Raw genomic sequence first — 26,824 nt, 5'->3', positions numbered from 1 at the left:
ACTTGATGTCACGTAACTCAAGTGGAAGTTTATTCCAAATATCTGGGCCAGCATGTCTTACGGATTTGAGTGTTCAGAGTGTTTTGGGGTTATTCAAGTGTACATCCATTGCATGCTTTGTTGGATAGGAATGGATTTCTGAGTTCCGCTGGAACATATCGATAAATAAAGAGGGTAATAAATCGGTATTAAAGCGGAACATCAAAAGTGCATTTTGTAAAGTGTGGATATCGTTTACCTTTAAGATCTTAAAACAGAAGAAAAGGGGATCTGTGTGATCATTATAACCAGCATTTGCACATACACGAATAGCTTTCTTTTGCAATGTTAATATAGTATTGTTAGCAGACACCGAGTTTGCCCATATCATATTACAATAAGAAATGTATGGTAGGATGAGTGCATTATAAAGCATAATCAAAATATCCAAAGATAAACAAAGTTTGAGTTTACATAATATTCCAACATTACAAGCAATAGGAGATGAAATATATTTCATATGATCATTCCAAGTTAGAGTTGCATTAATAATAATTCCAAGGTATATTTCACACTGTTGTAGCTATTGTACAATAAGCAACGTTCAAAATACTTACGGCATATTCAGGAACCATTACTTTCAACCTCACGTTTTTCTTATAGTCCTTGATTAAGTAAAAAGGATTGATTTTAAGGCATATATATATATATATATATATATATATACATATTTTTTTTTCTTTTTTTTTTTTTGGGGGGGGGTATGCTTGTAGCATAAAAGTACGAAACACCTCTTACTATATGCATTCAAACACACCACTCCAGCGTCTTCGTGATGGCTGCAGTCATGGAGCAAGAGTCCGTTGTTAGGACAATCCAGGATATTAATTTCATTCCCCCTGCACATTACTCCGTCCAGTAGGATTGGTCCTGTGCCTTGGCCGAACTTGGCTTGTGGTACCGACCGATTAACCCCGATGTATCCTAGCATTGAGCAGATTACAGCAGCATCCTCAAGGTCCCAGTTGTCGTCACAGACAGTTGACCACCTCCCATCAAAAAGTACTTCTACTCGTCCTTCGTGAGGTCCGTCTCCGCCGACAAGTCTTACCATTTTCACTGTTTCTGTAAGAAAATGGGCGACTGTCTTATTTGTCATCTGCAAGATGGCAAGCCAGAGTAGTTTTATCATGAATACATGCAAAACATCTAGGAACAAGCACTGTTAACTACAATCGTAAGTCCATAACGTCACAGAATTATTCTGAGTGATATTGCCTACGCAAAAGATACATTTTCTGTTCATATTTGTTATATTTTGGTTATGACAAGAATGCCAAAAAACAATCACTCTTACTACGTGATCTTGAGCACACCACTCCAGCATCCTCGTAATGGCTACAGTTATGGACCCAGAGTCCGTTGTGATGACACTCCAGGATATTAGTTTCACCACCTCCGCACTTTACGTCGTCCAGTAGGATTGGTCCTGTGCCTCCGCCGAACTTGGCGAACGATACCGCTGAACCAACCCCAGTGAAACCCAGCATTGAGCAGATAACTCGGGCGTCCTCACGGTCCCAGTTGTCTTCACACACAGTTGACCACCTACCATCAAAAAGTAGTTCTAGTCGTCCTTCGTGAGGTCCGTCTCCACCGACCAGTCTTACCATTTCCAATGTTCCTGTAAGAGAGTGGGTACTGTGTTGTTTGTCATGAAGTTGTGTGTCACCCTCAAAATATATGTGACCTCGCATCATAAATCCATCAAATAGTCCCTGTAATATCGATTCTATTTCTTGTTTCTTTATATTTTGGTTAAGGAGAGATTCTGACAGAGCAAACTGTAAGCTTCAATATAAGTATAAAACTCAATTCAAATGGATTTCCGTAACCTAAATATTGTAAAGAAAACGTATATTCTGGAAAAGACCGAACCGAGAAGAGACACTCCGAAGTGAAGAGTCTATTCAAACGCTAAGTCTTTCCAAAGCTGAGGTCACCGCCACACAATGGAAAAACAAAACAAAAATAAAACAGGATGTGAACCACATATCAACATCAATGAAAGGATTGCCAGATTAAGCTGAAACCAAGCATGCTTTATAAGCATACTCTGCCCACGATTAACACTAAATTTTAACAAAAATGTCATCGCCTTTCCAAAATCTATCAGAGTTGAGAATGATGAGTGTTTAAAGCATGTTTAACAATGGAAAAAGTCTCTAGGACTTACCCAATTACGCTATTCTGCCAAAAAGAAAGAAGAAGAAGAAAGAAACAAAGGTGTTCTAGAAAATCTGCACACAAAAAAAGAACGCATTGTCTCTTGTGTTTATGATCCCAAACTTGGGAAAAATGAATAAGAAGAATAGCTCTTTCAGAAAATGTGAAAAAAGTCAAGAGTGACTTGATTGACTCCTTTCACCATTTCTGAGTCCTTACGTAAAATCAAGTGGTGCGACTTTTTGTTGGATTTGTGATGCACGTTCACGTATGAGACGAAAATGTAACTTTGTGTTCACAATACATTTAAATTCGTTTGACACATTTCTAACAAATACTGTGTCCGTTAAATTATTTTCCTAGTTCTCAATTCAATACGAAAGAGAAAAGAGCCACTGTAGAGTTTATGTTTCTTGTTCTGATTGGGCATAATATGAAAATATGAAACAATTCTTACTCAGTGTATTTAAACACACCACTCCTGCATCTTCGTGATGGCTACAGTCATGAAGCCAGAGTCCGTTGTTTGGACACTCTAGGATATTAGTTTCACCACCCTTGCACATTACTCCGTCCAGTAGGATTGGTCCTGTGCCTGGGCCGAACTGGGCTTGTGATACTGACCGATCAACCCCTTTGTATCCTAGCATTGAGCAGACCACACGGGCGTCCTCAAGGTCCCAGCTGTCGTCACAGACAGTTGACCACCTCCAATCAAAATGTAGTTCTACTCGTCCTTCATGAGGTCCATCTCCACCGACCAGTCTTACCATTTGTACGTTTTCTGTAAGAGAATGTATTAAAGGGATTGTATAGTTTTGGTTGAGACCTAATTTCAGGTTTCTAAAATCTTTTAGTGAGATAATGAGAAGCCTCTTATGAAATATGAAAGAGCATGTAATTCTATGAGGAATTCAACGTTTATTTGATGAAAATTGGTTTTGAAATGGCTGAGATATCCAAAAAAGAGCGATTGTAATAAAGTGTGGGACCCACACTTTACTGCGATCGCTTTGTTTCACTTTGTTTTTGGATGTTACAGTCATTCCAAACCCGATTTTCATCAAATAAACTTTGAATTCCTCTTAAAATGGCATGCTCTGTACTAGTGTTTTCTTGGTATCTCGCAAAAAGTTAAAAGCCCAATTCTCATCTCCACCAATACTGTACTATCCCTTTAAGCATAATCTTTCATCCTCGGAATATATGGCAGGCCAAAGTTACTTTATGAAGAAACTTCCAGAGAAGTTGTTTGCTAAAACCGATATTTTTTTTTTCTGTAATTCTGTAAAATCAGAGTTTAAGTTGTTTTTTCTTATTGGCGTTGAATGCAAAAAAAAAAAAAAAATGTAAGGTTCAAATAAGGATGTTTGTTATCTTCGTAAAGAGGAAAGTGGGAAATTTTGTACAATGCACTTTTCAACATGTTTTGCATCCGGCAAAAATGGTAAAGACCACTTTCCGTGGTGTTGCGAAAGCCCATAGGTCCGCCTCGTGCGAATTAAAACCCTTGCGTTGCATATCTTGCGAGTCACATTATAGGCCCCCTTATATCCTTCTTTAATGTGAAGCAATGCTGGCTTACGTTAGCACACACACACACACACACACACACACACGCACACACTGGTTTTGAGAAGATGTGCAACACCTGTGAAGGAAACTTGAAGCCTATTATGACCATAAATCGGGGCAGAGCTTTTGGTGAGCGAGCCACTTCCCATTTTTTTCGAGCAACGGTCATAAAATTTGGTGCTCACATTGTCCTTGTCATAACTATTTCGTATGACCAATCTGCTTTGCTCCAACTTTATTCAAGCAGATTACTCAAGGAGATTGGCACACACATCAGCTAGGCTTTAAGATGTACCACACATATTTTTCGATTGTGTTGTCAGGGTAAACGTACTACGATAAGATGTTATCAGCAACTTTTTAGAATGTACATTGTAGGAATTATCCATTTTTTTTTTGCGATATATATATATATATATATATATATATATATATATAGTTACAGATTATATTATTTACACAAATACTATCAACGTATTTTTCATGTAGTGCTCTATTGGGAAGTATTACTGAAGGTATAGGGTAATTATAATGAAACTTTCTTTTTAGGTTAGCATTTGTTATGTATCTTTGTTTTGATATCATAATTATGAAAACATTCTTACCGCGTGTTCTTGAGCACGCCACTCCAGCATCTTCGTGATGGCTGCAGTTATGGACCCAGAGTCCGTTGTGACGACAATCCAGAATATTAGTTTCACCACCCTCGCACATTACTCCGTCCAGTAGGATTGGTCCTGTGCCTGGGCCGAACTGGGCTTGCGGTACCGACCGATCAACTCCAATGTATCCTAGCATTGAGCAGATTACAGCAGCATCCTCAAGGTCCCATTTGTCGTCACAGACAGTTGACCACGTCCCATCAAATAGTAGTTCTACTCGTCCTTCGTGAGGTCCGTCTCCACCGACCAGTCTCACCATTTCCAATGTTCCTATATAAGAATTGGAAGTGTGTTATATGTCAGTCTCAAGATAGTATTACGCTAAAAAAAAATCTTAGACAGCATGATTGCGTAAACCCATTTGGTAATTTGGAACAATAATTGTTAACATCGAATCCCTCTTATTGTTCTCAGTTCTATATGAATCTACTTTTGATAAATGATTAGGTATAGGAGTTATATTCAGGTCATATTCGTTATGTTTTGTCTATTTTACATTTGAAGAGCTATTTTACATTAGGGCGGTGAGTTGGCTCTGTCGGTAGCGCGTCTGCCTCACGATCACGCGGCCCGGGTTTGAACCCGAGTCTGGACTGAGCAATGTTGTGTGTAAACATACCGTCCCCTCTAGCAAGAGGCAAAACACTACTGTCCCTCGGATAGGACATAAAACGGAGGTCCCGTGTACGAGAGAGTCACAGCTCATGCACGTAAAAGATCCCGCTTCATTCATTCATCGCTAAGAGCAGGGTGTCCAACCCGGTGAAGTGGTCCCACCCCCACAACCAACTGGACCCCATGGGAGTCCAGCTTAGTGTAGATGAATATGGGCTATCCAGCCATCTTCACAGATGAACAACAAAACAACACAAGAGTTTGTTCGCAAAAACCTACAAGTCCATATTTGTCAAATTGGGATATTTGCGAATAAAAGATAGAAGAAAATAAAGAGAATGATTATAAAATGTTTGCCTCTTTTGACCATAACTTCAAAAATGTACCTTTAATGACCAATATTAGTATATCATATGAAAGGTATCACTGTGTACTTTAAGACGCAAACCGTACTTCAAAATCTTCAAAAATGGACTTATCAGTGTTTTTTGTTTTGTTTTGTTTTGTTTTTTTGCGAACAAACTCTTCATTTTGTAAAGACACTCTTACTCGGTGCATTTAAACATGCCACTCCTGCATCTTCGCTATGGGTACAGTCATGAAGCCAGAGTCCATTGTGTGGACACTCTAGTATATTAGTTTCACCACCCTCGCACATTACTCCGTCCAGTAGGATTGGTCCTGTGCCTGGGCCGAACTGGGCTTGCGGTACCGACCGATCAACTCCAATGTATCCTAGCATTGAGCAGATTACAGCAGCATCCTCAAGGTCCCATTTGTCGTCACAGACAGTTGACCACCTCCCATCAAAAAGTAGTTCCACTCGTCCTTCATGAGGTCCATCTCCGCCGACCAGCCTTACCATTTCCACTCGTCCTAAAAGTAAAGAGGTAGAGTTTGATTTGTCAGCATTAATTTATGATTGGTTGTGGTTGTAGATAGCATACGCACCTTCATGATGAAAAGTTAGGAATACATGTAATGGCTGTTACGCCTTAAAAGATTGGGCTATTTGGGAGCCCCCCTCCCCCCCCCCCACCCCGCCCCGTAAACTCGGTTGTTGATTATCCGATTACCACCGAATTTTCGAGAGTGTTTCTCACTATGTTCTCCATAAGAGTCTATTGTCAATTTATTGATATCCCTTTTAAGTTCGTTATCTATTATGTTATCTATCATGTTTAACTTACGTTTTCAGTAGAAGTTGTATATTAGTCGAGTTTATTTACCTTTAATATAAAAACAAAAACTAGATTCTGTGTGTCGAACATCTAAAGATAAAGGAAGGTCCATGTTTCATTTCTTACACATTTTTTTCTTTTGTATCTTACATTTTGTGGGTTGTTCTTGTTCTTTTTATATATCTTATATTTTGTCGTTTTTAATGTAAGACATTTCTTTTAACTCATTTGTAACAGTTGACATAATTAATATTTGAAGCATTGCAAGAGAAACTTGAAAACACTTTTTTTTTTCAATATTCTTGTATGTATCCTTATACAATATGCACACGACAAAAACTTTTGTGGTTTTTCGTGGTTTTAATTGACATGCTGGGAGACATCGTTTCACATTTCTGCAACCCACATCAAGAATGTACAACATGAAAGAATATACAATGAAACATCGAAAAACTTAAGGGCAAGAAGTCATGAAACAGCTATATCTGTATCACAACGTGTCTGCAGCGTCTATATGGTAGATGGGGTAGGCTAAGCATTCCTCCCCAAAGTCTCGTGAGGGTTAACCTCAAAGCTGCGATGAGGAGAAGTAATTCAGAAGAGAACAAACCATTTGTGAGGCTGCATTCATAATATCAATTTAAAGTTGTCGTACATGGATTTTTGTTAAGAGAAGATTCTGAAAGAGTCTCGGCTTTAAAGTGATGCATAAGTATAACTTAATCCAAGTGGACTCTCCTAACCAATTTAGTCTTATTTAAATCTCTTTTCTTGGAAAAAAAAATTCTGAATAATAGGGTCTATTTAAGCGCTAAAGCTGTTCTGTGCAATGAATCGGACAAAAAAAAAACAGGATGTAAGACTTCATAATAACAACATGGAAGGAATTATTACATTAAAGGGCGGGTCTGTTAGGGTGAACATTGGGGCTACAAAGACTCTATACAGGTCCACTAACACGATTTCGACATTTTTAGATTTTAACAAGTAACCAGTAGTCAGAAATCGCTCTAAAATCACCCAAATGTGGGAACTCCCCCTAAAATTGTCCGCTGATTGGCTAGTGCGATTTGACGTACCAACAAGAAGCCCCCCGCGAAGGCAAGAAGTTCTCTCCATTGGACTAGCGTGTCAATGATAGATAGAGTTTCAACTTTTGAATCACAAATTACACAATTTTTGCAAGTAGCACATGCCAAAAAAGGATTTAAATATGTTGTTTATATATTCCAGTAGAGACTTAATGGCGACTCGGATATTTTTCGAACATTTTACCTGTAATAATTTGCCATTTTGGATCATGTTTACATTTTGGAAAAAAAAAAAACATTTCCTTCAGGAAACAAGACAAGTAGGCGTGTGTGACAGCCTCTCAACTACTGGATGTAGATTGCAACTGGTGAGTGCGTGTGCAGATCGTAACAACATATTGTTACGGGAGACTGGTTAACAGTCTAAATTTATATCGCGATCCAAGGTAGATGTTAGAATGTTAATCGATCGTGAGTATCTTCTTAGCTAGCGCTAGCGCTCGCCTCAGCTCTGTGTCGCTGACCTGGTTGCTTAGTTCTAAGATACGTGTGAATAAATGATGGATTCAGACGACGAGATCGAGTCGCCCATTTCAAGCCCCGCTACTATTTCGAGTGAGTTAGAGCGGGAGTCAGAGTCGGATGTCGAGCGAGATGGTGAGGACGAAGATCAAGCAGGAGAAGCAGTCGTTGGAGTTGGTCGGCCTCAACAGCGATTGGGTTTACTCCCGTATCAGTATGAACCAGACGCTGCACCTCCCGCCCCCGGAGCATTCGGCGGTGAGGAAGTTCAGGGACGGGGTGATGACAACGAGCCCGCAAGATTGGGGAATAACAATTGGTACCAAGGTAATTATCTACTTGAGAGTCTATATTCTATAAATCTTAGTAACTCACTTATTTTAGTAGTATATCTATAGCTATGGGCCAAATAGCATAAGTCATAAATGTTGGAAGTACATGTACAAAACTGCTGCTTGTAAGTTGTAATAGTAATCCTAGACTCTCTACAATTTAGTCTTTACCAATACCGCAGTACATGTATAGTTACTACTTATTGACTTACTGCTATTTGGAATGTGTGGACAAGACAGTAAAGTCACTAAAAACTAAAGTACTGCAGAGGCTGGTGTAGATGTAAATCTCTGTGGCAATAGTTGGCACGTTGAACTTGAAGGACTGGTCTCAATTTATCATTATGTGACAGCTCAGTTCCCTGTACTACATAACTAAGACTAATTAAGTTACACAACAAGTGAACCTGAATTTACCAGTATTTCTTTCTTCAGGTGCCAAAACACTATATGGGATCTGCGTGCCAATTCCTATAACACGGGAGTCATTGTGCTGTCACGAGGCTGACCCTGTCTTAGAGAAGGTCGAACAGTACAATGACCGACATGCAGATGTTCAAATAAACTGTATAATAGCACACCCAGGATTTTCCACCGTTTGCCTTGAATGGGTGTTGGAAGCTGCTTATCACCAATATGCTCAACAGTATGGAGAAGGTGCCAGAACAGATGCCACAGACAAAGAGTGACTTTGTTTGTCAAATTTTTCAATTTTTCTTCTGAAATAATGCAAATTTGCCATTTTATATTCACTTGACAATATGATGTTTATACTGCCAATTTGCAATTCCACCCATCAAAAGAATGCAATATCTCATTCACAATGTGTGATTTCAGTCCTGCACTCCAATAAATTATTCACATATATTGGACCCGTCTTGGTAAATAATGCAAAAGTACATGCAAGGATATATTTTATGCTGCCATTGTACAGTTGTACCCAAAATAATGACTACCATACTCCATGGGTCCCATTCACATTATCTAATTTAAATCCCATTCTCAAGATAAATTTCTAGATGAACATATGATGTCATATAAAAGGATTATCAAATTGTACCCCTTTTGCATTCCATTTTGTTTCACTTTTGTTTCAATACCAGGTGATCAAGACATGTTGCATACCGGCAACAGCTTACTGGTGAGATGATGCTGGAAATTTGTGGGCCAAACTGTGAGAGTCACACTACTTCCATCGTCTGCTGTGAGGAAAATCTGATAAACTTATCCATCAGAAAGAGACATGTTTTCATTTTGCATATAGGATGTAATAAGACTATATATGCAGCACTGATATTGGGTGTAGAATTTGACAACTTGTTACATTGCGATCTACTTAATAGTCCAGGCTAGAAGGCACCCAACCTTGTTTTTGGATATATACAATGTTTTTTGATGGTTTCTTGTCAATTCGAGGGTGCTGATTCTAAATCCGATTGATGCCACTCGCGTAACCTTGAGCATTTTCGGCAAAATGGAAAAATCCAAAATGGCCGCCAGATATGCTAATTCGGCCGTGAAAAACATAATAATGCGCATTATATGACAAATTATTCCACCAATCTTTGTACATTTCTGTTCCTAGAGTTACTCCATCTGCATTTGCAAGAGAATTTTCATTTCATATAGGTTCATTTAGTATTTAAAGCTTATTTTTATTCAAAATGGCCGCCATTCCTATGCTTATGTACTATATGAATGGCAAAACATAATGCATGGGAATATAGAACAAATTTACTGTGTTTCCAGTCCCGTACCTACGCTGTGATAAAGTGTTGCATGTGTAATACAAATATGTTGGGTGTCACTTACAATATAGAGGGCCTACATGTATATTTCAGCATTTAACATTCATAAACCTTACTATGTTTAACACAATTTCTTATCTATTTCATTTTGTCTCAACAACGAATATAAGTTCACTAAACGTCTCGGAAGAAATCATATAATATCATATTCTATACGCAGGTTGAATATAAAAATGTAATACTAACACAATATATTAAGAAGCCTAGATGCATTTTATTTATCAAATAATGTTGAAAATGGAGGGGAATCTAGAAAACAAAGCTTCTAATATAACCCCTATAACCATATTAACAAAGTACAGAAAATCCTATACAGTAAGTGCAGAGATAAATGGTTGCAGACACAAACATACCGGACGTTAATGACACAACTAAAAACCCTTTACATTATAGATTTTTTTTTTCTAGCAAGGAGTTGGGGGCGGGGGGAGGGAGGCGAGTTTGAAATGGATCATAACCTCCATCACTTTGATATGATATAATTTAGAAGTACCGCCTTGATATTATAGAGTAAACTTGATTTTCTTCTTGACTTAAAACAACGACAAAAACTGGTGAGGGCATAAACGAAACTGTCTAAACGCAATACCGTACAAACTATTCATTAAACATTAACAAAGGAGCAGTGAGATACCTCTTTCAGTTCTCTCACAGTTCCCAGGTGTTGATAATATTTATACACTTTGAAATCATGATCTCATTCAGTCTTGTCTTAAAACTAAAACTGTAATTTTTATTGTCTTTAAAGAACCCTTTAATTGGATGTTTGGCAACAGGTGACATCAGCCCCAAATTTGCAGAATTCTCAGGCTAAAGATGCATATTAGTCTTGCAATTGCTTTAATTGAAACCACATCTGGTGATGTTCAGCACTTCCTCAGGGGTCAGAGGGCGATTATTTGCCATAGAAACAGAATGAAGACATGAAGACTTGCTTGATCACCACCCGTTGAAGCCCTGTGGCTTTGTTGCCAGGCCAGAGACAGTGTTGTAGGTAACTTAGGTGGTGTCAGAGATGACATCAGACCAGCATCTTCACCAACTGGTTTTGGGGTCAAAGCTTTCAAGTTACGGGAGGGAAATCTAGGCTTGTGGGATTTCAGACGCATTGATGGCAGGTTGTTCAAGGGGGCATTTCATGAAGCGTTTTGTCAGATCTTCTCTTTTTGACTAACTGTTATAAGCTACTAAAATCCTTGCATCTGATAGGCTGAGAGCAAATTTGTCAGACAAATTTTTCAGACGAAACGCTTCATGAAATACCCCCATGCTATCGTGTTTGGAAGGTCAGGGTATGCGTTGACAGCACGTTGACTGGTGACACTTGCCATCCTTTCCATCCAGCGTGAGGGAGAGTGATCGAGTGCCAGTGAAGGAAGGTAGACTTCCTTAGCCTATGCTTGGAAGGCTTGCCATAGAGGGCTACCTTGAACACAGCATTGGCAAGATGGTTACTAAGATGGAAGGCATGGGTCGGATGATAATCTTATAAAGGTTGGGGCAAAGTCTCCAGAGAGTGAAGAACTCCTCTGTTGTCTTGAGATGGGTCAGTACTCGGCTCATGTCATCGAAGGACTGTCTATGAGACGTAAAAGCAAGATCATCTGCAAACTTCCTACGTGAAGGGAATGCTATGTCACCATGTATATGGTAAAAAGAGCTCTAGTGGAGTTAGTTTACAGCCACCATTAAGGAGGCCATCATTCAGAGTCCGAACACGGCTGGTCTGGTTACCTAGAGCAATCCTGAATCTGCAAGTGCTCAAAGACTCCAACCCCAAGTACCTTCTGATCTGGAGATTCTCCCGCCTGAAACCCCTAGCAAACGGGAGACTCCAACTTGATATGCGCGAAGCGCATAAATTATCAAGAGCGCGAAGTTCCCTGCGGCCGGGGTCCAGGGCCCGCTTGAGCTCTGGAAGCTCTTATAGGGTTCTTAATGTTCTTTTGTGCTATCTAAGGCTTGTTTTTGAACATACGAACACACAAAGTAAGAAATCATTTCAAGTGGGAGACACAGAGCCAGGGCAGGAGAAAGTAAATCTCAAGCGGGAGAACGGGATATTTTGCAAAACGGGCTTTCGGAGGGAGATCTCCCGTCGAAAGCTGGAGAGTTGGTCTCTGAGTGCTGAAGATTAAGGACAAGCAGTGTGAAGTTGTTATAACACTGCTTTCAGAATGAGGCAGCACTGTACAGATCTCAGAGTCTCTCTTGACATCATATATATACGCAAACACATTCACTCAGAAAAAAAAATGGTAGAATTCATCTTCCATATATATAGTTCATCTAGGTTAACATGAAAAACTTCTGGGCCTTGTTTTCATTTCAGAGATTTGACAACAGGAAGTGAGGTGGTCCCTTTTTTCCACTTTCCCCTTCCTCGTGTTCTTTCTCGGGTGAGGGGACTGAAAAGTTTGTATAATATCGTTTTAGATAATGTAGAACAGGAAAGGTAATTGGAAATTTCATTTGTGTCATCATCTAGGATTCAGCCTTTTATCAAATTGTTCATGTGTAATAATTCCTGATAAACGATGTTGATGTTGGCGTCAATTTAAGCTTTGGTGGGTTTTACCAAATTTCTTGGGAAAAATTCAGATTGAGGAAGCAAATTTGGATGTTTGCATCAAAGAATAAAACAGCTTTTGTTAGTGACAATCCTCTGATTTATAATCAGCACACAAATTGAGAAACAGTGTACCTGGGTGACAGAAAAAAAAAATGTTTTTTCCATGAACACTTTGCCGTTCATATTGTGCAGGGGTATATGAGTGGCATTCATTTTGAAGTTTTGTATGAAGAATATAATAAGTCTAAAAACAATACATTTTCTGTTTGTTTGCTTGTTTTGTTTGCTTGTTTTGCTAGTGGCACTCATTAGATTTGCATGGCACATGTAAAATTTGATAAAAGCGTAGGTATGTGACTGAAAATTCGTCTGCTATTTCTATGCATATTCTTTGCCATTCATATAGTACATGAGTATAGGAGTGGCGGCCATTTTGAATTGAAAATAAGCTTAAAATACTAAATGTACCTCTTCAAATGAAAAGTTTCTTGCATGTGCAAGTAGAATTACTCAAGGAACAAAATTTTAAAAACGTTGATGGAATAATTGGTCATAAAATTGACATAACTGGGATTATCATGGCCAAATTAGCATATCTGGCGGCCATTTTGGATTTTTGCATTTTGCCGAAAATGCTCAAGGTTACGCGAGTGGCATCAATCGGATTTGGAATCAGCACCCTCGAATTGACAAGAAACCATAAAAAAACATTGTATATATCAAAAAACAAGGTTAGGTGCACTTTCTATGGAGCCTAACCTGGACTATAACGGGAACGTGGTTGTAGAAATGCATCAGATAAGTTTGTACATTGCGAAATGTCACATGTATACTTTGTCAGACACCTTATCCATTATGTTGGTCATACTGATGATATGCAGCTTCCAACACCCACTCATCAAGGCACACAACTGGGAAACATGCTGTTGGACTTCAGCCTCTCTGTACAAATAATCATGTATTATTTTGTAATAACAATAATAATGATAATTGATATGATTTATACAGCGTGTCCCAGAAAAAACGAAACCGGGTTTCCATGCAATTCTTTTACTATCGAAATCATACATATTCTTTACGAGTTATACATCAATGGAAAGATAAACTTTTCTTCTTTCATTTGATGTACAACTTAATGTTCATTGTTCATGCATGACTGAGTTAGAAGAATGAAAAGTGGTGCTACCAAATTTTCATTTGCACGCGCAAATGGTGACTTTAAGTGAATTTTTCAGACTTTTAAAGGCAGCCGATCGCCATCCCTAATGGTACGTAAACTCCGAACGACCGAAGGTGAATGCTATATCCATAAACGTGTGGGACAATGCTACCACTAAGACAAGTGTGTGTGTGTGTGCGTGTGTGTGTACGCATCATACACAAACATTGTCACCGCGAGCTGCGGTGATTGGAGGAGAGAGGCCAAAAGACGCTGCGGCGTGTGTGTGTGTGTGTGTGTGTGTGCGTGTGTGTGTACGCATCATACACAAATATTGCCACCGCGAGCTGCGGTGATTGGAGGAGAGAGGCCAGAAGACGCGTGGCTCTTTTGGCCTCTCTTCATGCGCATGCGCACTGAAAGTGTGCGTCCATTCGGAAGCTCTCGTGGCTCGCTGGGACAGCCATTTTGGGTAAGGAGATAAGCACAGGGAGCTCTCTTGTAGCCTACCGTATTTTCGCTGACCCATTGAGCCAGCGCTATTCTCATTCGGGGGTCACTACATTTGATACAGAATGGGGGAGGCAGCGTGTTGCGTTCGTCTCCGTGCCGCACAAACCACTCGCCACGACCGAGTGTCTTTAACGTTACGGTTTCGAAAAACAAAGTTCTTAACCCAAATATTCATATTTTCTTCTTTCATATGAGACCTTACGAGTCAAATATGAATAACGCATGCTTGAGAAAAATCTGTATGAAAGCATGCTTCATTTCTGCCAATTCTACGGATAGTCGAAAAAAACAAGCATTCAGCTCTCCCGACATAGCATTAGACAATGGGCTCATCTGCACCATTGAATTCACACAAAATAACCGAAGTGCTACAGTGAATGTTGTTGTGGGGGGGGGGGGGTATTTACAGAGGATGCTGTATGAGACGAACAGCCCTTTGTTGTCATTCATTAAGAATAAGCTATGAGACATAACCAATAATTAAAGACTAATATCGTGAGTATTCTCAGGCTGCACGCAGTCCAATGGCTACGTGAAATCGTAAAACAATGATACACATTCTGATGATTTTATACCTCAAACTTATTTCACTGTTTTCATTCCTCTCTACATTTCCCTCACGCGTGGTTAGTCCTTCATCAGTGACAGGGTTTTGACGTTTTTGAAGGGGGAGGGGAAGCAGAAAGAGAGGGTTCTTCACTTTATTTATCACTGAACTTGCTTTGTACATTTCAAAGGTACAAGTGCAGGACAAAAAGTCGTCTTCTGTTTTGTTCTGTTTTGTGTGTGTGTGTGTGGGGGGGGGGGGGAGGGCTCGGAAGGCTTTTTCAGTTACTTTTCTCCCCCTTCACATTCCGCCGATGAACACCCTTGCTCTGTGGTTGGATCATGTGCTAATTTACGACCCCATTCCGAACCGTCTATAACATTCCCTTTTAACCCCTCTCTTCACGTTTGTGTAAATTCATTGAAACATGAAGGCCATTGTTATTTGCCAAGTCGGGCAGGCGTCGGCAAAGATAACTGACTCCTTACTCACTATCCATCTTTCCGAGTAAAATGGAAGCAAATTTTCAAATTAGGTTTCCTCGAGTAGGTGTAGATCATTTTTTACGCATGGGATGTCATTTGAAAGGTAAAAGAATGGATATTAAGGTCATGATTTAATTTTTTACAAAGGATAGCAGAACAAGCCTAAAAAACTCATCCAAAGTCGCCATTTGCTCGTGCAAATGAAAATTTAGTAGTATTACTTTCTATTGTTCTAACTCAGCCATGCATGAATTATGAACAATGAGTTGTGCATCAAATGAAAGAAGAGAAATAAATCTTTCCATTCATGCATATCTCATAAAACAAATATATGATTATGATCCCCAAAAATTGCAATGAAACTCGGTTTCGTTTTTTCTGGGACACGCTGTATAGCGCCAAATCCACTCTAGGCGCGGAAGGAAGAGAAAGTGAAGGAGATAAAGGACATACAAATATCAAATACATGTAATGAGTAATCAAATTGAGGCTTTAAACGAGTGAGTTTTTAGACTGTTTTTAAAGGAGTCTGATGAATTTTTTTTTTTTTTTTTTTTTTTTTTTTTTTTTTTTTTTTTTTTTTTTTTTTTTTTTTACGGCTGAAGGGAAACTATTCCAGAAGGTGGGAGCAGCATGGCCAAAGGCACGTCTTCCCCATATTATAGTGAATCTTGGAATTATCAGAGAACCGAAGTTGGATGAGCGTAGAGATCTAGCAGGGAAGTAATTATGGAGTAAGTCAAAGTTATACTGAGGAGCAGCGCCCTGAATGCAATGAAAAGTCAAGTAAAATCTTAAAAATAAGGCGATCTTTGACTGGTAACCAATGAAGTGATCTCAAAGTGATCTCAAAACAATATTTTGTTGTAATTTATTGATGCATATTCAGTGGAACCTCAATATTATAAACACTGATATGACAAACTGTAGTTATAACAAGATCTTGATATATAGGGGTGATATCTCTGGTCCCATGGACCTCATTATAACAAGGTTCGACTGCATGTCAAATGCACTCTTGTCTCAATTCTTACTCTTGCTATGCTCTCCCTCTCTCTTTTGTAATGTAGGCCTACTGCATGTTTTAGCAATTGGAAAATGACACTCACAACCATACAACTGAAGGTAATTTTGATTGTGTAGAATTGACACGTTGAATAGCTATGTTGTCAATCATGGTCAGAAGAAATAAATAATAATCTGATACAATTAAGATGCTGTGGCCTTTCCAGCAATAGCTTCACAGCCTGTATTTAGAGAACAGGGCCAAGTCTAGTTATGAACTCATTGAACTGGAATGTAACTGGCTCATGTAGTAGTGCTATGTAATGAACCAGTATTTATTTGTCAAACATTCCTTCCAGCTGATTACACTAATTATATTTTGTGAGCAAATGGAAAAAAGGGGCTTGTGTTTTCTATACATAGTTATAGTACATGTAATGAAGTACATGTAGTGTAAATGCATCCTTATATATAAAAAAAAAGAAATGGGTTAGCTTCATACAGACACATGAAAATGCAAAAACATACACATATACACACACCCTCAGTACATTCATGCATATTCAGGCCTGGCATATCAGATACAAACATGCACAAACACACACCAACATCAGACACACATAGGACAAATATGCATATTCAGGCCTGGCATATCAGATACAAACATGCAGAAACACACACCAACATCAAACACACATAGGATAAATATATCATTGATATATTTGCCCTATGTTTGTCTGATGCCCTCTTTATGGAATGGATAGAAATATTCCCCTCATAGATATGTACATACAATGTATTTAAAGTAAGATTTCTCTGGAATTGTACATCTGCATGCAATTTGCATGTTGGTGGGAGTGTTCCAATGATGCCTGTTTGAAAGTGTTTGTGGGTATGTGTGTAGTATGGCAAAGGTTGTGTGTGTGTATGTGTGTGTGTGTGTGTGTGTGTGTGTTGATGTGTGTATAGATAGGAGACCAAAGAAAATTAGTCATAGGGAATGAGGAAAAGATGGGGGAGTGTACATGTACTTACAGGAATGAGATTGTAAAACCCTACCAGTGTGTTATCTCCATATCCTTATGTAGGAACAAAATGGGATTTATTCCACTGGAATACTGGCAGCTGGTCAGTCAAGCATGCACGAGTGACATCCACATTTGTAATCAAATCAGCCCAGAAGAGTTATCTTTTCCACATACATGTACATACTGTCTATTTCATATCAATACTATGAGACATTCTCATGTAACATTAAACCAAAAGCTTTGTGATTTTTTTCCTCATTACATATAAATCTATCAGTGAAATTACAGAACTCAAATTCAGGATAACATAATACATGTATTGCAAGTGTAAATATACAAAACAATACAGGTGAGTAATGTTATTCAATCTTTCACACAATATTTAAAAACGTGTAAAAATGTGTGAATGTATATGTGACAGTGCACCTCAAAACAAACAAAAAGTCGCCAGACATGAATTTTTAGTTAAGACCATATTCTGAAAAAGTTGACTTTAAGCTTTAAAATGATGTATAACTCAAATCAAATGGACTCTCCTAACCTATCTTAATATTGGAAAGAAAGCACAACCTCAGGAAAAGTGTGAACTGAGAAAAGAGGCTATGAAGTACAGTGCCTATTCAAACGGTTAATCTTTACCAAACCGTGCTGGCTGTGCGATGAATGGGACAAAAAACAGGAAGTAAACCACCGGAGTAACAACAATGAAGGGATTATCAGATTAAACTGAAATTAAGCATGCCTCATTTACACATTCTGTCCATAATCAATGCCAACTTTCAAAGCAGTAGCACTATCTTTTCAAAAGTTAATAGAGTAGAAAGTGAACAGTGTGGACAAGGTTTTTCAGAAATGAAAAAGGGATTCTGAAGACACAACTAATCACACTATTCTATCAAAAATGTTCGAGATAAACTGCTAAAAAACACACTTTCCTGCCCGTTTTATGATACCAAATTTTAGCATAATGTAAAGGAAGACCCGCTTTTTTCAGAAAATATGAAAAAGTCAAGTTCGGCTAGGTTGACCCATTTCACTTGTTTTCAGTCCTCACGCAAAATCAGTGTGTGCGACTTTATGTTCATTTTGAGGTGCACGGTCACATATATGAGTATATGAATATAAGAACGACCCAAGTTCAATTTTTGGCCAAATTCAGTTTGACATGGGAAATTGTAGCTTATGCATGGACTCATCTTGTGTATGATTGATAAATCCTAATTACCCCCGCAAGTGCTTGAAAGAAATGAGTTAAATCGTATATGAATGTAAGAATGAAGGACTTGGGTCATTCTTACATTCATATTATAGCGCCCTCTCTCGTCCTTCTCTCATCTCTATAGCAGAATTTGATGTATATGAATCAAAGAACGACCCAAGTCTATATGAATCAAAGAACGACCCAATTCCATCACACAAAATGGCGTCTCCACAATTAATGTTAATGTTAATTGTCATAATGATATATGTTCTAATTTGTATATACAATGTTGCCTTCCCATCACAGTTAAATAGAATATTATTTGACAAACAAAAAAGATATGACGTTTTTTTTTTTTTTTTTAGTTTACTCCAAATAGTCTTCCATGGACTTGGGTCGTTCTTATATTCATATACTCATATATATGTGAGCATATGTGCATGTGGGTGTTTACTTGTGTGCACGTTTTCAAAAGTACCTCTGCATGCAGATGTGATATGAATAATTATGAATGTCCGAGTTCCGGTCATAGCAAGATCGATTCATACCAAATTGTCTTAAACTGAGTGACCTAGCAACTGTTCTTTCATAAAGAGACCTGACTCCATATTCATAAAAAAAAAACAATGCTTATTTAACTTTTAATGCTTGGCTTCAATGATTATGTATGGAGAACCATTATAGAAATCAACAGAATAATTCCCCAACTAGACTTAGCATTGCATTTTAAATTTGGATCCCCCCTGTGGAGGCATTCCAGGTCTCAGAACTTGAGTTTAAAGGGGCTCAGTCTGTTTCAACACAGATGAAGATTATATAAAATGCTAAAGCTTAGACACACAACTTGTGCTCCTTTTTCATAAATCTGTGAATCATACACCAAGAGTAAATTATTGCATTCCATCCCAAAACCACATTTTTTTTTTCTAAATCTCTTCTGAGTGTGTTGTGTTCTATAACGCATGCACATTTTATTCTAAATTACCTTGTCAAAGACATTAATATTTGATCGTAAGAGTAAGCTCTAATCTTAACAGCAAACATTCAATTATAAAATCATAGTGAGGGACAGCATTCATGTAGAAATCTTCTAAACTTACCATTACTACACTGAATATCTCAAGAGAATTGTGTTAGCATGCCAGCTCATCTGTCCATAAAAATGGCCATGTATGCTTCAAACATCAACAAAAAATAGTTTTCCTTTTGTATCCACATGACTGCTGTATTGTAAATTAATTATGATTTTGCTATTAAAAGGACAATATTCCCTTGGCAAATAAAATGATCTTTGAAATGATCTTTGAAACACTATATCAAGTTGGCACCACATTGTTTGTGATGAAATGCAACATACGTGTTATACATGTACAGACAGAATACAACAGCAACCAAGGTGATCTTATATTTTCTTTAAATGATCACTCATGAATAGAAGGTATAAGAATGCAGGGTATGTTTAACAAAATTTTGAGTGTTTGTATCCACCATCTGACAGAAGAACAAATGTGACCGTGCACCTCAAAACGAACATAAAGTCGCACACACTGATTTTGCGTGAGGACTGAAAATAAGTGAAATGGGTCAACCTAGCCGAACTTGACTTTTTCATATTTTCTGAAAGAGCGGGTCTTCTTTTAAATTATGCTAAAATTTGGTATCATAAAATGGGCAGGAAAGTGTGTTTTTTAGCAGTTTATCTCGAACACTTTTGGTAGAATAGTATAATTAGGTGTGTCTTTAGAATCCCTTTTTCATTTCTGAAAAACCTTGTCCACACTCTTCACTTTAAACTCTAATAACTTTTGAAAGGATAGTGCTACTGCTTTGAAAGTTGGCATTGATTATGGACAGAATGTGTTAATGAGGCATATTTAATTACAGTTTAATCTGATAATCTCTTCATTGTTGTTACTCTGGTGGTTTACTTCCTGTTTTTTGTCCCATTCATCGCACAGCCAGCACGGTTTGGTAAAGATTAAGCGCTTGAATAAACACTGTACTTCAGAGCCTCTTTTCTCAGTTCACACTTTTCCTGAGTTTGTGTTTTCTTTCCAATATTTAGATAGGTTAGGAGAGTCCATTTGATTTGCGTTATACATCATTTTAAAGCTTAAAGTCTGCTCTTTCAGAATATGGTCTTAACTAAAAATTCATGTCTGGCGACTTTTTGTTTGTTTTGAGGTGCAGGGTCACAAATGATCTTTGAAACACTATATCAAGTTGGCACCACATTGTTTGTGATGAAATGCAACATACGTGTTATACATGTACAGACAGAATACAACAGCAACCAAGGTGATCTTATATTTTCTTTAAATGATCACTCATGAATAGAAGGTATAAGAATGCAGGGTATGTTTAACAAAATGTTGAGTGTTTGTATCCACCATCTGACAGAAGAACAAATGTGACCGTGCACCTCAAAACGAACATAAAGTCGCACACACTGATTTTGCGTGAGGACTGAAAATAAGTGAAATGGGTCAACCTAGACGAACTTGACTTCTTCATATTTTCTGAAAGAGCGGGTCTTACTTTACATTATGCTAAAATTTGGTATCATAAAATGGGCAGGAAAGTGTGTTTTTTAGCAGTTTATCTCGAACACTTTTGGTAGAATAGTATGATTAGGTGTGTCTTTAGAATCCCTTTTTCATTTCTGAAAAACCTTGTCCACACTCTTCACTTTAAACTCTAATAACTTTTCAAAGGATAGTGCTACTGCTTTGAAAGTTGGCATTAATTATGGACAGAATGTGTTAATGAGGCATATTTAATTACAGTTTAATCTGATAATCTCTTCATTGTTGCTACTCTGGTGGTTTACTTCCTGTTTTTTGTCCCATTCATTGCACAGCCAGCACGGTTTGGTAAAGATTAAGCGCTTGAATAGACACTGTACTTCAGAGCCTCTTTTCTCAGTTCACACTTTTCCTGAGTTTGTGCTTTCTTTCCAATATCTAGATAGGTTAGGAGATTCCATTTGATTTGAGTTATACATCATTTTAAAGCTTAAAGTGTGCTCTTTCAGAATATGGTCTTAACTAAAAATTCATGTCTGTTGACTTTTTGTTTGTTTTGAGGTGGGTCTTACTTTACATTATGCTAAAATTTGGTATCATAAAATGGGCAGGAAAGTGTGTTTTTTAGCAGTTTATCTCGAACACTTTTGGTAGAATAGTATGATTAGGTGTGTCTTTAGAATCCCTTTTTCATTTCTGAAAAACCTTGTCCACACTCTTCACTTTAAACTCTAATAACTTTTCAAAGGATAGTGCTACTGCTTTGAAAGTTGGCATTAATTATGGACAGAATGTGTTAATGAGGCATATTTAATTACAGTTTAATCTGATAATCTCTTCATTGTTGCTACTCTGGTGGTTTACTTCCTGTTTTTTGTCCCATTCATTGCACAGCCAGCACGGTTTGGTAAAGATTAAGCGCTTGAATAGACACTGTACTTCAGAGCCTCTTTTCTCAGTTCACACTTTTCCTGAGTTTGTGCTTTCTTTCCAATATCTAGATAGGTTAGGAGATTCCATTTGATTTGAGTTATACATCATTTTAAAGCTTAAAGTCTGCTCTTTCAGAATATGGTCTTAACTAAAAATTCATGTCTGTTGACTTTTTGTTTGTTTTGAGGTGCAGAGTCACAAATGAAAATGGTCTTCTGAAACGTCATTCTGCAACAATTAAACACAATTTGCACAGTATCACGTTGTGCATGTATTGAATATGAACTTCAATCTCAATTGCAAGTATTCCTGAACCCATCAGATCATTTTTCAGACTGTGCAAATTGTCTCCTGTGATGTTCAATAACTTCCTCCCTTGGATGATACTCAAATGCACTCACACGGGGAGGCATTGAAGGCTGGCAGGGTGCAGGAGTTTTGTCATTGTACTCCACAACAGCAGAAAGGACATCATCAACCTGTGCTGTAGAAAATTCAACAGAAAGAAACAAAGGGACACATAAAATAGATGGAATTAAGCTGTTTGCACTGGTTTTTAGCTACAAAGTTCTTGAGGTGTCTTGAACAGACACCACCACTTTGATAATGACATCAACAATCTTTGCAAATTCATATAAAAATTGGGGTTTGAACTTCTCAATGCAAAGACTTAACTTGAGAATGCTTAAGTAGCCATTGGGCATGGAAGGTGGAGTGTTGGTCTTTGGAATAGACAACTGACTGCCTCCCTTCTATGACTTCTGATTAGTGGAACATGCATAAGACCTGCCCCTCCCCCCCCCATCCCCCTCAAAAAAAATAAATAAATGAGAAAAGGTATATCTAGACCTTTTAAAATTGATCATTTTATGTGATCTCAAAGGTCAAGAAAGCCATGCTTCTACAGAGACAAACAAATAATAAAATGTGTAGTTGACAAATGGTGCCATTCTAATATTTTCCTCTTCATTGGTTTTGTAACGTGAATTCATTTCTGCCAATATTACATAAAATATCTACGCCGTTCTTTACGAACCTTTAGGCTAGAAGAGACAGGCTTGTATTTCGTCTTCACAATCTGGTAGAGCAGATCTCCTGTTGCAACTCGAGCTCGCTGCCTGTCGGAATTTGCGTTGTACACTGTAGTGCAATGCTGCCAGATGAACCCTGTAAATAGTAATGGCACAGAGAGGAATTGAATTTCGTTTTTTGTTGTTTAATTGTCTATGTAGGCCTGTAAGAATGTGGTTAACTACATGTAGATGCATGTAGGAACTCTTGGGAGAAACAAATACCGGTAGTCACAAAAAATAACTGCCATTAGTACTTCCCCACATAACCAGGGCAAGTGAAATTGTAATGATGACAACTGAAAATAACTGACTGCAGAAAGTTCCTTGTCTGATATGAAAGTGACATTTTTTTTTTTCTCACAGGTAAAATATGAAATCGCACTACATTAGTCAACTAATCATTGGCATCATTTTGGGGCAAGAAAAACAATGGATATTGACGATTTCACTTGCTTAATGGGCAAGTGACGACAAACAATAATGGCCGGTCCTGGATCAATTCAATTCAATAATTTGTTTTGGAACACACCATCCAACCATTTGGCTACAAGTTTTAGAGCTCAATGGGGAAGCAAGGCTGTCATAGCAGAAGTCAGAGTCATAGAATTACTGTATATCATTGTGATTGATAAGCCTTGTAATGCAGCAGCGACGAAAAATACAGAGCAAGCCAGCCCGTCTGGCTGGCTGGTACGTGGTCGCAGTTGGTAACTGTTAGACCCCATATGCCCATACAAGTACTACGTGGTAGAATCGATAGCTACACGCCGGTACCGATGTAATTGTGTTGTAGTGAATGTTTTACTATTTTTTTTTTTTTAGGTCTAGTCTAGTTATGTAGCGTTTATAGAGGTGTTCACTTCATAGTACATTTAATGAGCACACAACTTGTCTACATTAAAATCCCTCCGTGATCTTAATTTTATCGACATTGAGTGATGTTCCATTCAAAACGCTATAGACGAAGCTTAGCAACCTATCGAAACCGTGAAACTGTTAGTAGTGATATAGCAATTATAGGCCGACCAGACGCCGTGCGAACCCTGTCGCGATTATACAGCGTCTGGTACTGTATCAATAGTCATCTAACGTACAATGGCAAAACATACCCGCTTTCTCTCCAGCTTCAGAACTGCTGATCCGCTTTGTTTTTCAGCTCCCTGACGATGAGTTTGGCTTCCATTTCACAGCTTGATAACAGGGATAGCTATGGGCTGCATGATCCTCTTTTTGGGCGCAAATCCTAGCTGAGTATACAGCCAAGCTTCCTCTACTTAGCTCCACTACAAGCGAACACTGCATACGACTACGAGGCTGTACAAACTTGTACATAGTACATGCACATCGTGAGTAGAAGGGACCATCATCCCACTGGGCTCGCGTCAGCAAATGATTCTCAACGAACCCAAATTTTTCGAGTGGCGTCATCTTGAGGGAAGTTCTCCAGACTTACACCCAACGGCGTAGCCAGGATTTCATCTTGGGGGGGGGGGGCGGTTAGTCTGCGAGGGAGCGAAGCGACCGAGCCCGAGCGAGCGGAGCGAGCGAGGGGGGGGGGGGAGGGTGTGGGAGGGGGGTGTCCCCCCTCCCACGGTAAGAACTTTTTGCATTTTGATGTTGTAAATGGTGCAATTTGATGCATGTTTTTGCGCGTTTTATCGACGTGAAACAGTCCCACTTGGTTAAGGTTGCAGTATATTTTAGTGTAGATTATTATTGAACAATTTGCCTATAAAATGGTGTAATTTAAACATACTTCTTGTATTAATTCTTTTCATTGAATATCATGAAGGCAACTGAACCCTAGCGAGCGGAGCGAGCGAGGGGGAGGGGAGGGTGTGGGAGGGGGGTGTCCCCCGTCCCACTGTAAGAACTTTTTGCATTTTGATGTTGCAAATGGTGCAATTTGATGCATGTTTTTGCGCGTTTTATCGACGTGAAACAGTCCCACTTGTTTAAGGTATATAGCAGTATATTTTAGTGTAGATTATTATTGAAGAATTTGCCTATAAAATGGTGTAATTTAAACACACTTCTTGTATTAATTCTTTTCATTGAATATCATGAAGGCAACTGAACCCTAGCGAGCGGAGCGAGCGAGGGGGAGAGAAGGTTTATAGTAACCTTGTCTACAGCCACTATGTCTATTTTCCAATTGGTCTACTGGCATATCGTCTATTACCGATTAGTCTAATACCCATTTGGTCTACAACTCGTTTTGTCCAGTACCCATATTGTCTAATAGTCACTTTGCCCACTACCCGTATTGTCTAATACCCAACTCGTCTAAGGAGCATTTCGTCTACAAAACAATTGATCTAATAGCCAAATCGTCTACACTCACAATGTCTATTTGCCATGTCGTCTAATATCTATTTTGTCTACTACTAGTTAGTCTACTCCCACCTCGTCTACAAGTCATTCAGTCTACATTCACTTTGTCTAGTTATCATATCGTCCAACCCTTAGTTTGTCCATACCCAATATGGTCTATACCCATCTGGTCTACTCCCAACTGGTCTACTCCCAACTGGTCTACTCCCAACTGGTCTACTCCCAACTGGTCTACTCCCAATTGGTCTACTCCCAATTGGTCTACTCCCAATTGGTCTACTCCCAATTGGTCTACTACCAACTGGTCTACTCCCAACTGGTGTACTCCCAACTCGTCTACTGCCAATTGGTCTACTCCCAACTCCAACCCTAAATAAGCATTTATATGTCCAAACTTCAACACTCCATCCATTCAACTTTGATACACAATCATAAGAATGGTAAAAATGAAAAGGAACACTTTATAAGTACATTATCAGTATTTTTTATTGTCTGGCACGTACTGATGTATGTAAACGGTTAAATGCACCAAAAAATGTTGAAACATATACACAAAAATATGATTCATGCCAATATATAGCTACTACTAAGATGAATAATTTACTTGCCTGCAATGTACTCAATACACGTTTCGCGAGGAATATTAGACTATTCTAGTTGTTACGATGTGGGCGTGTAGTTGGATGGATTATTATTCTTATGATTGTGTATCAAAGTTGAATGGATGGAGTGTTGAAGTTTGGACATAAATGTTTATTTCCTCACGAAATGTGTATTGAGTACATTGCAGGCAAGTAAATTATTCATCTTAGTAGTAGCTATATATTGGCATGAATCATATTTTTGTGTATATGTTTCAACCTTTTTTTGTGCATTTAACCGTTTACATACATCAGTATGTGGCACACAGAATAAAGAATACTGATAATGTACTTCTAATGTGTTCCTTTTCATTTTTACCATACTTATGATTGTGTATCAATGTTGAATGGATGGAGTGTTGAAGTTTGGACATATAAATGCTGCATGATTGCTTCTTAAATGCTGCATGATTGCTTCTGATATAAATTACACATCCAACACAAAAATAACACAGCAAGTTTTTCACACTGTGACATTATCATTTTTTCCTAAAAAATTGTCATAATTAGAACATAAAAATTTAAACCAAATGGGGCACCAAGAGTGTTCAACCTATTTAATTGGGAAAAAAGAAAATGGATGAAGTAAACTTCAATAACAAAAAAAATATATATATATATATATATATATATATATATAACTAGTAGTAGACCAGTTGGGAGTAGACTAGTTGGCAGTAGACGAGTTGGCAGTAGATATGGGTTGGCAGTAGACGAGTTGGGTGTAGACCAATTGGGAGTAGACGAGTTGGCAGTAGACAAGTTGGGTGTAGACTAGTTGGGAGTAGACGAGTTGGGAGTAGACCAATTGGGAGTAGACGAGTTGGGAGTAGACCAATTGGGTGTAGACCAATTGGGAGTAGACGAGTTGGGAGTA

General features: G+C 38.3%; 2 protein-coding genes across 2 annotated transcripts in view; one reads left to right on the top strand and one right to left on the bottom strand.

The window, feature by feature from the left end:
- Window positions 1-885: 885 nt before the first annotated feature.
- Window positions 886-5,922, bottom strand: LOC140246554 (neurotrypsin-like). Its single transcript, XM_072325896.1, has 5 exons — window positions 5,703-5,922; window positions 4,386-4,712; window positions 2,759-2,989; window positions 1,356-1,663; window positions 886-963 (listed from the first exon to the last, which is right to left on the bottom strand). Exons 1-5 carry the CDS (start codon window positions 5,920-5,922, stop codon window positions 886-888), a joined length of 1,164 nt encoding a protein of 387 aa, XP_072181997.1.
- Window positions 5,923-7,826: 1,904 nt separating this feature from the next.
- The window catches only part of LOC140246553 (uncharacterized), a 24,086-nt gene continuing 5,088 nt past the window's right edge, over window positions 7,827-26,824 (top strand). The window contains exons 1-3 of the mRNA XM_072325895.1: window positions 7,827-8,118; window positions 8,559-8,780; window positions 9,227-9,264. Of these exons, the coding sequence (XP_072181996.1) occupies window positions 7,827-8,118; window positions 8,559-8,780; window positions 9,227-9,264 (552 nt within the window). The remainder of the gene's footprint in view (window positions 8,119-8,558; window positions 8,781-9,226; window positions 9,265-26,824) is intronic.

The sequence above is a fragment of the Diadema setosum genome, chromosome 3, assembly GCF_964275005.1.
Source record: "Diadema setosum chromosome 3, eeDiaSeto1, whole genome shotgun sequence".
NCBI classification, from domain to species: domain Eukaryota; kingdom Metazoa; phylum Echinodermata; class Echinoidea; order Diadematoida; family Diadematidae; genus Diadema; species Diadema setosum.
The sequence above is the reverse complement of the archived record's forward strand: the minus strand, read 5'-3'. Positions and strand labels throughout refer to the sequence as shown.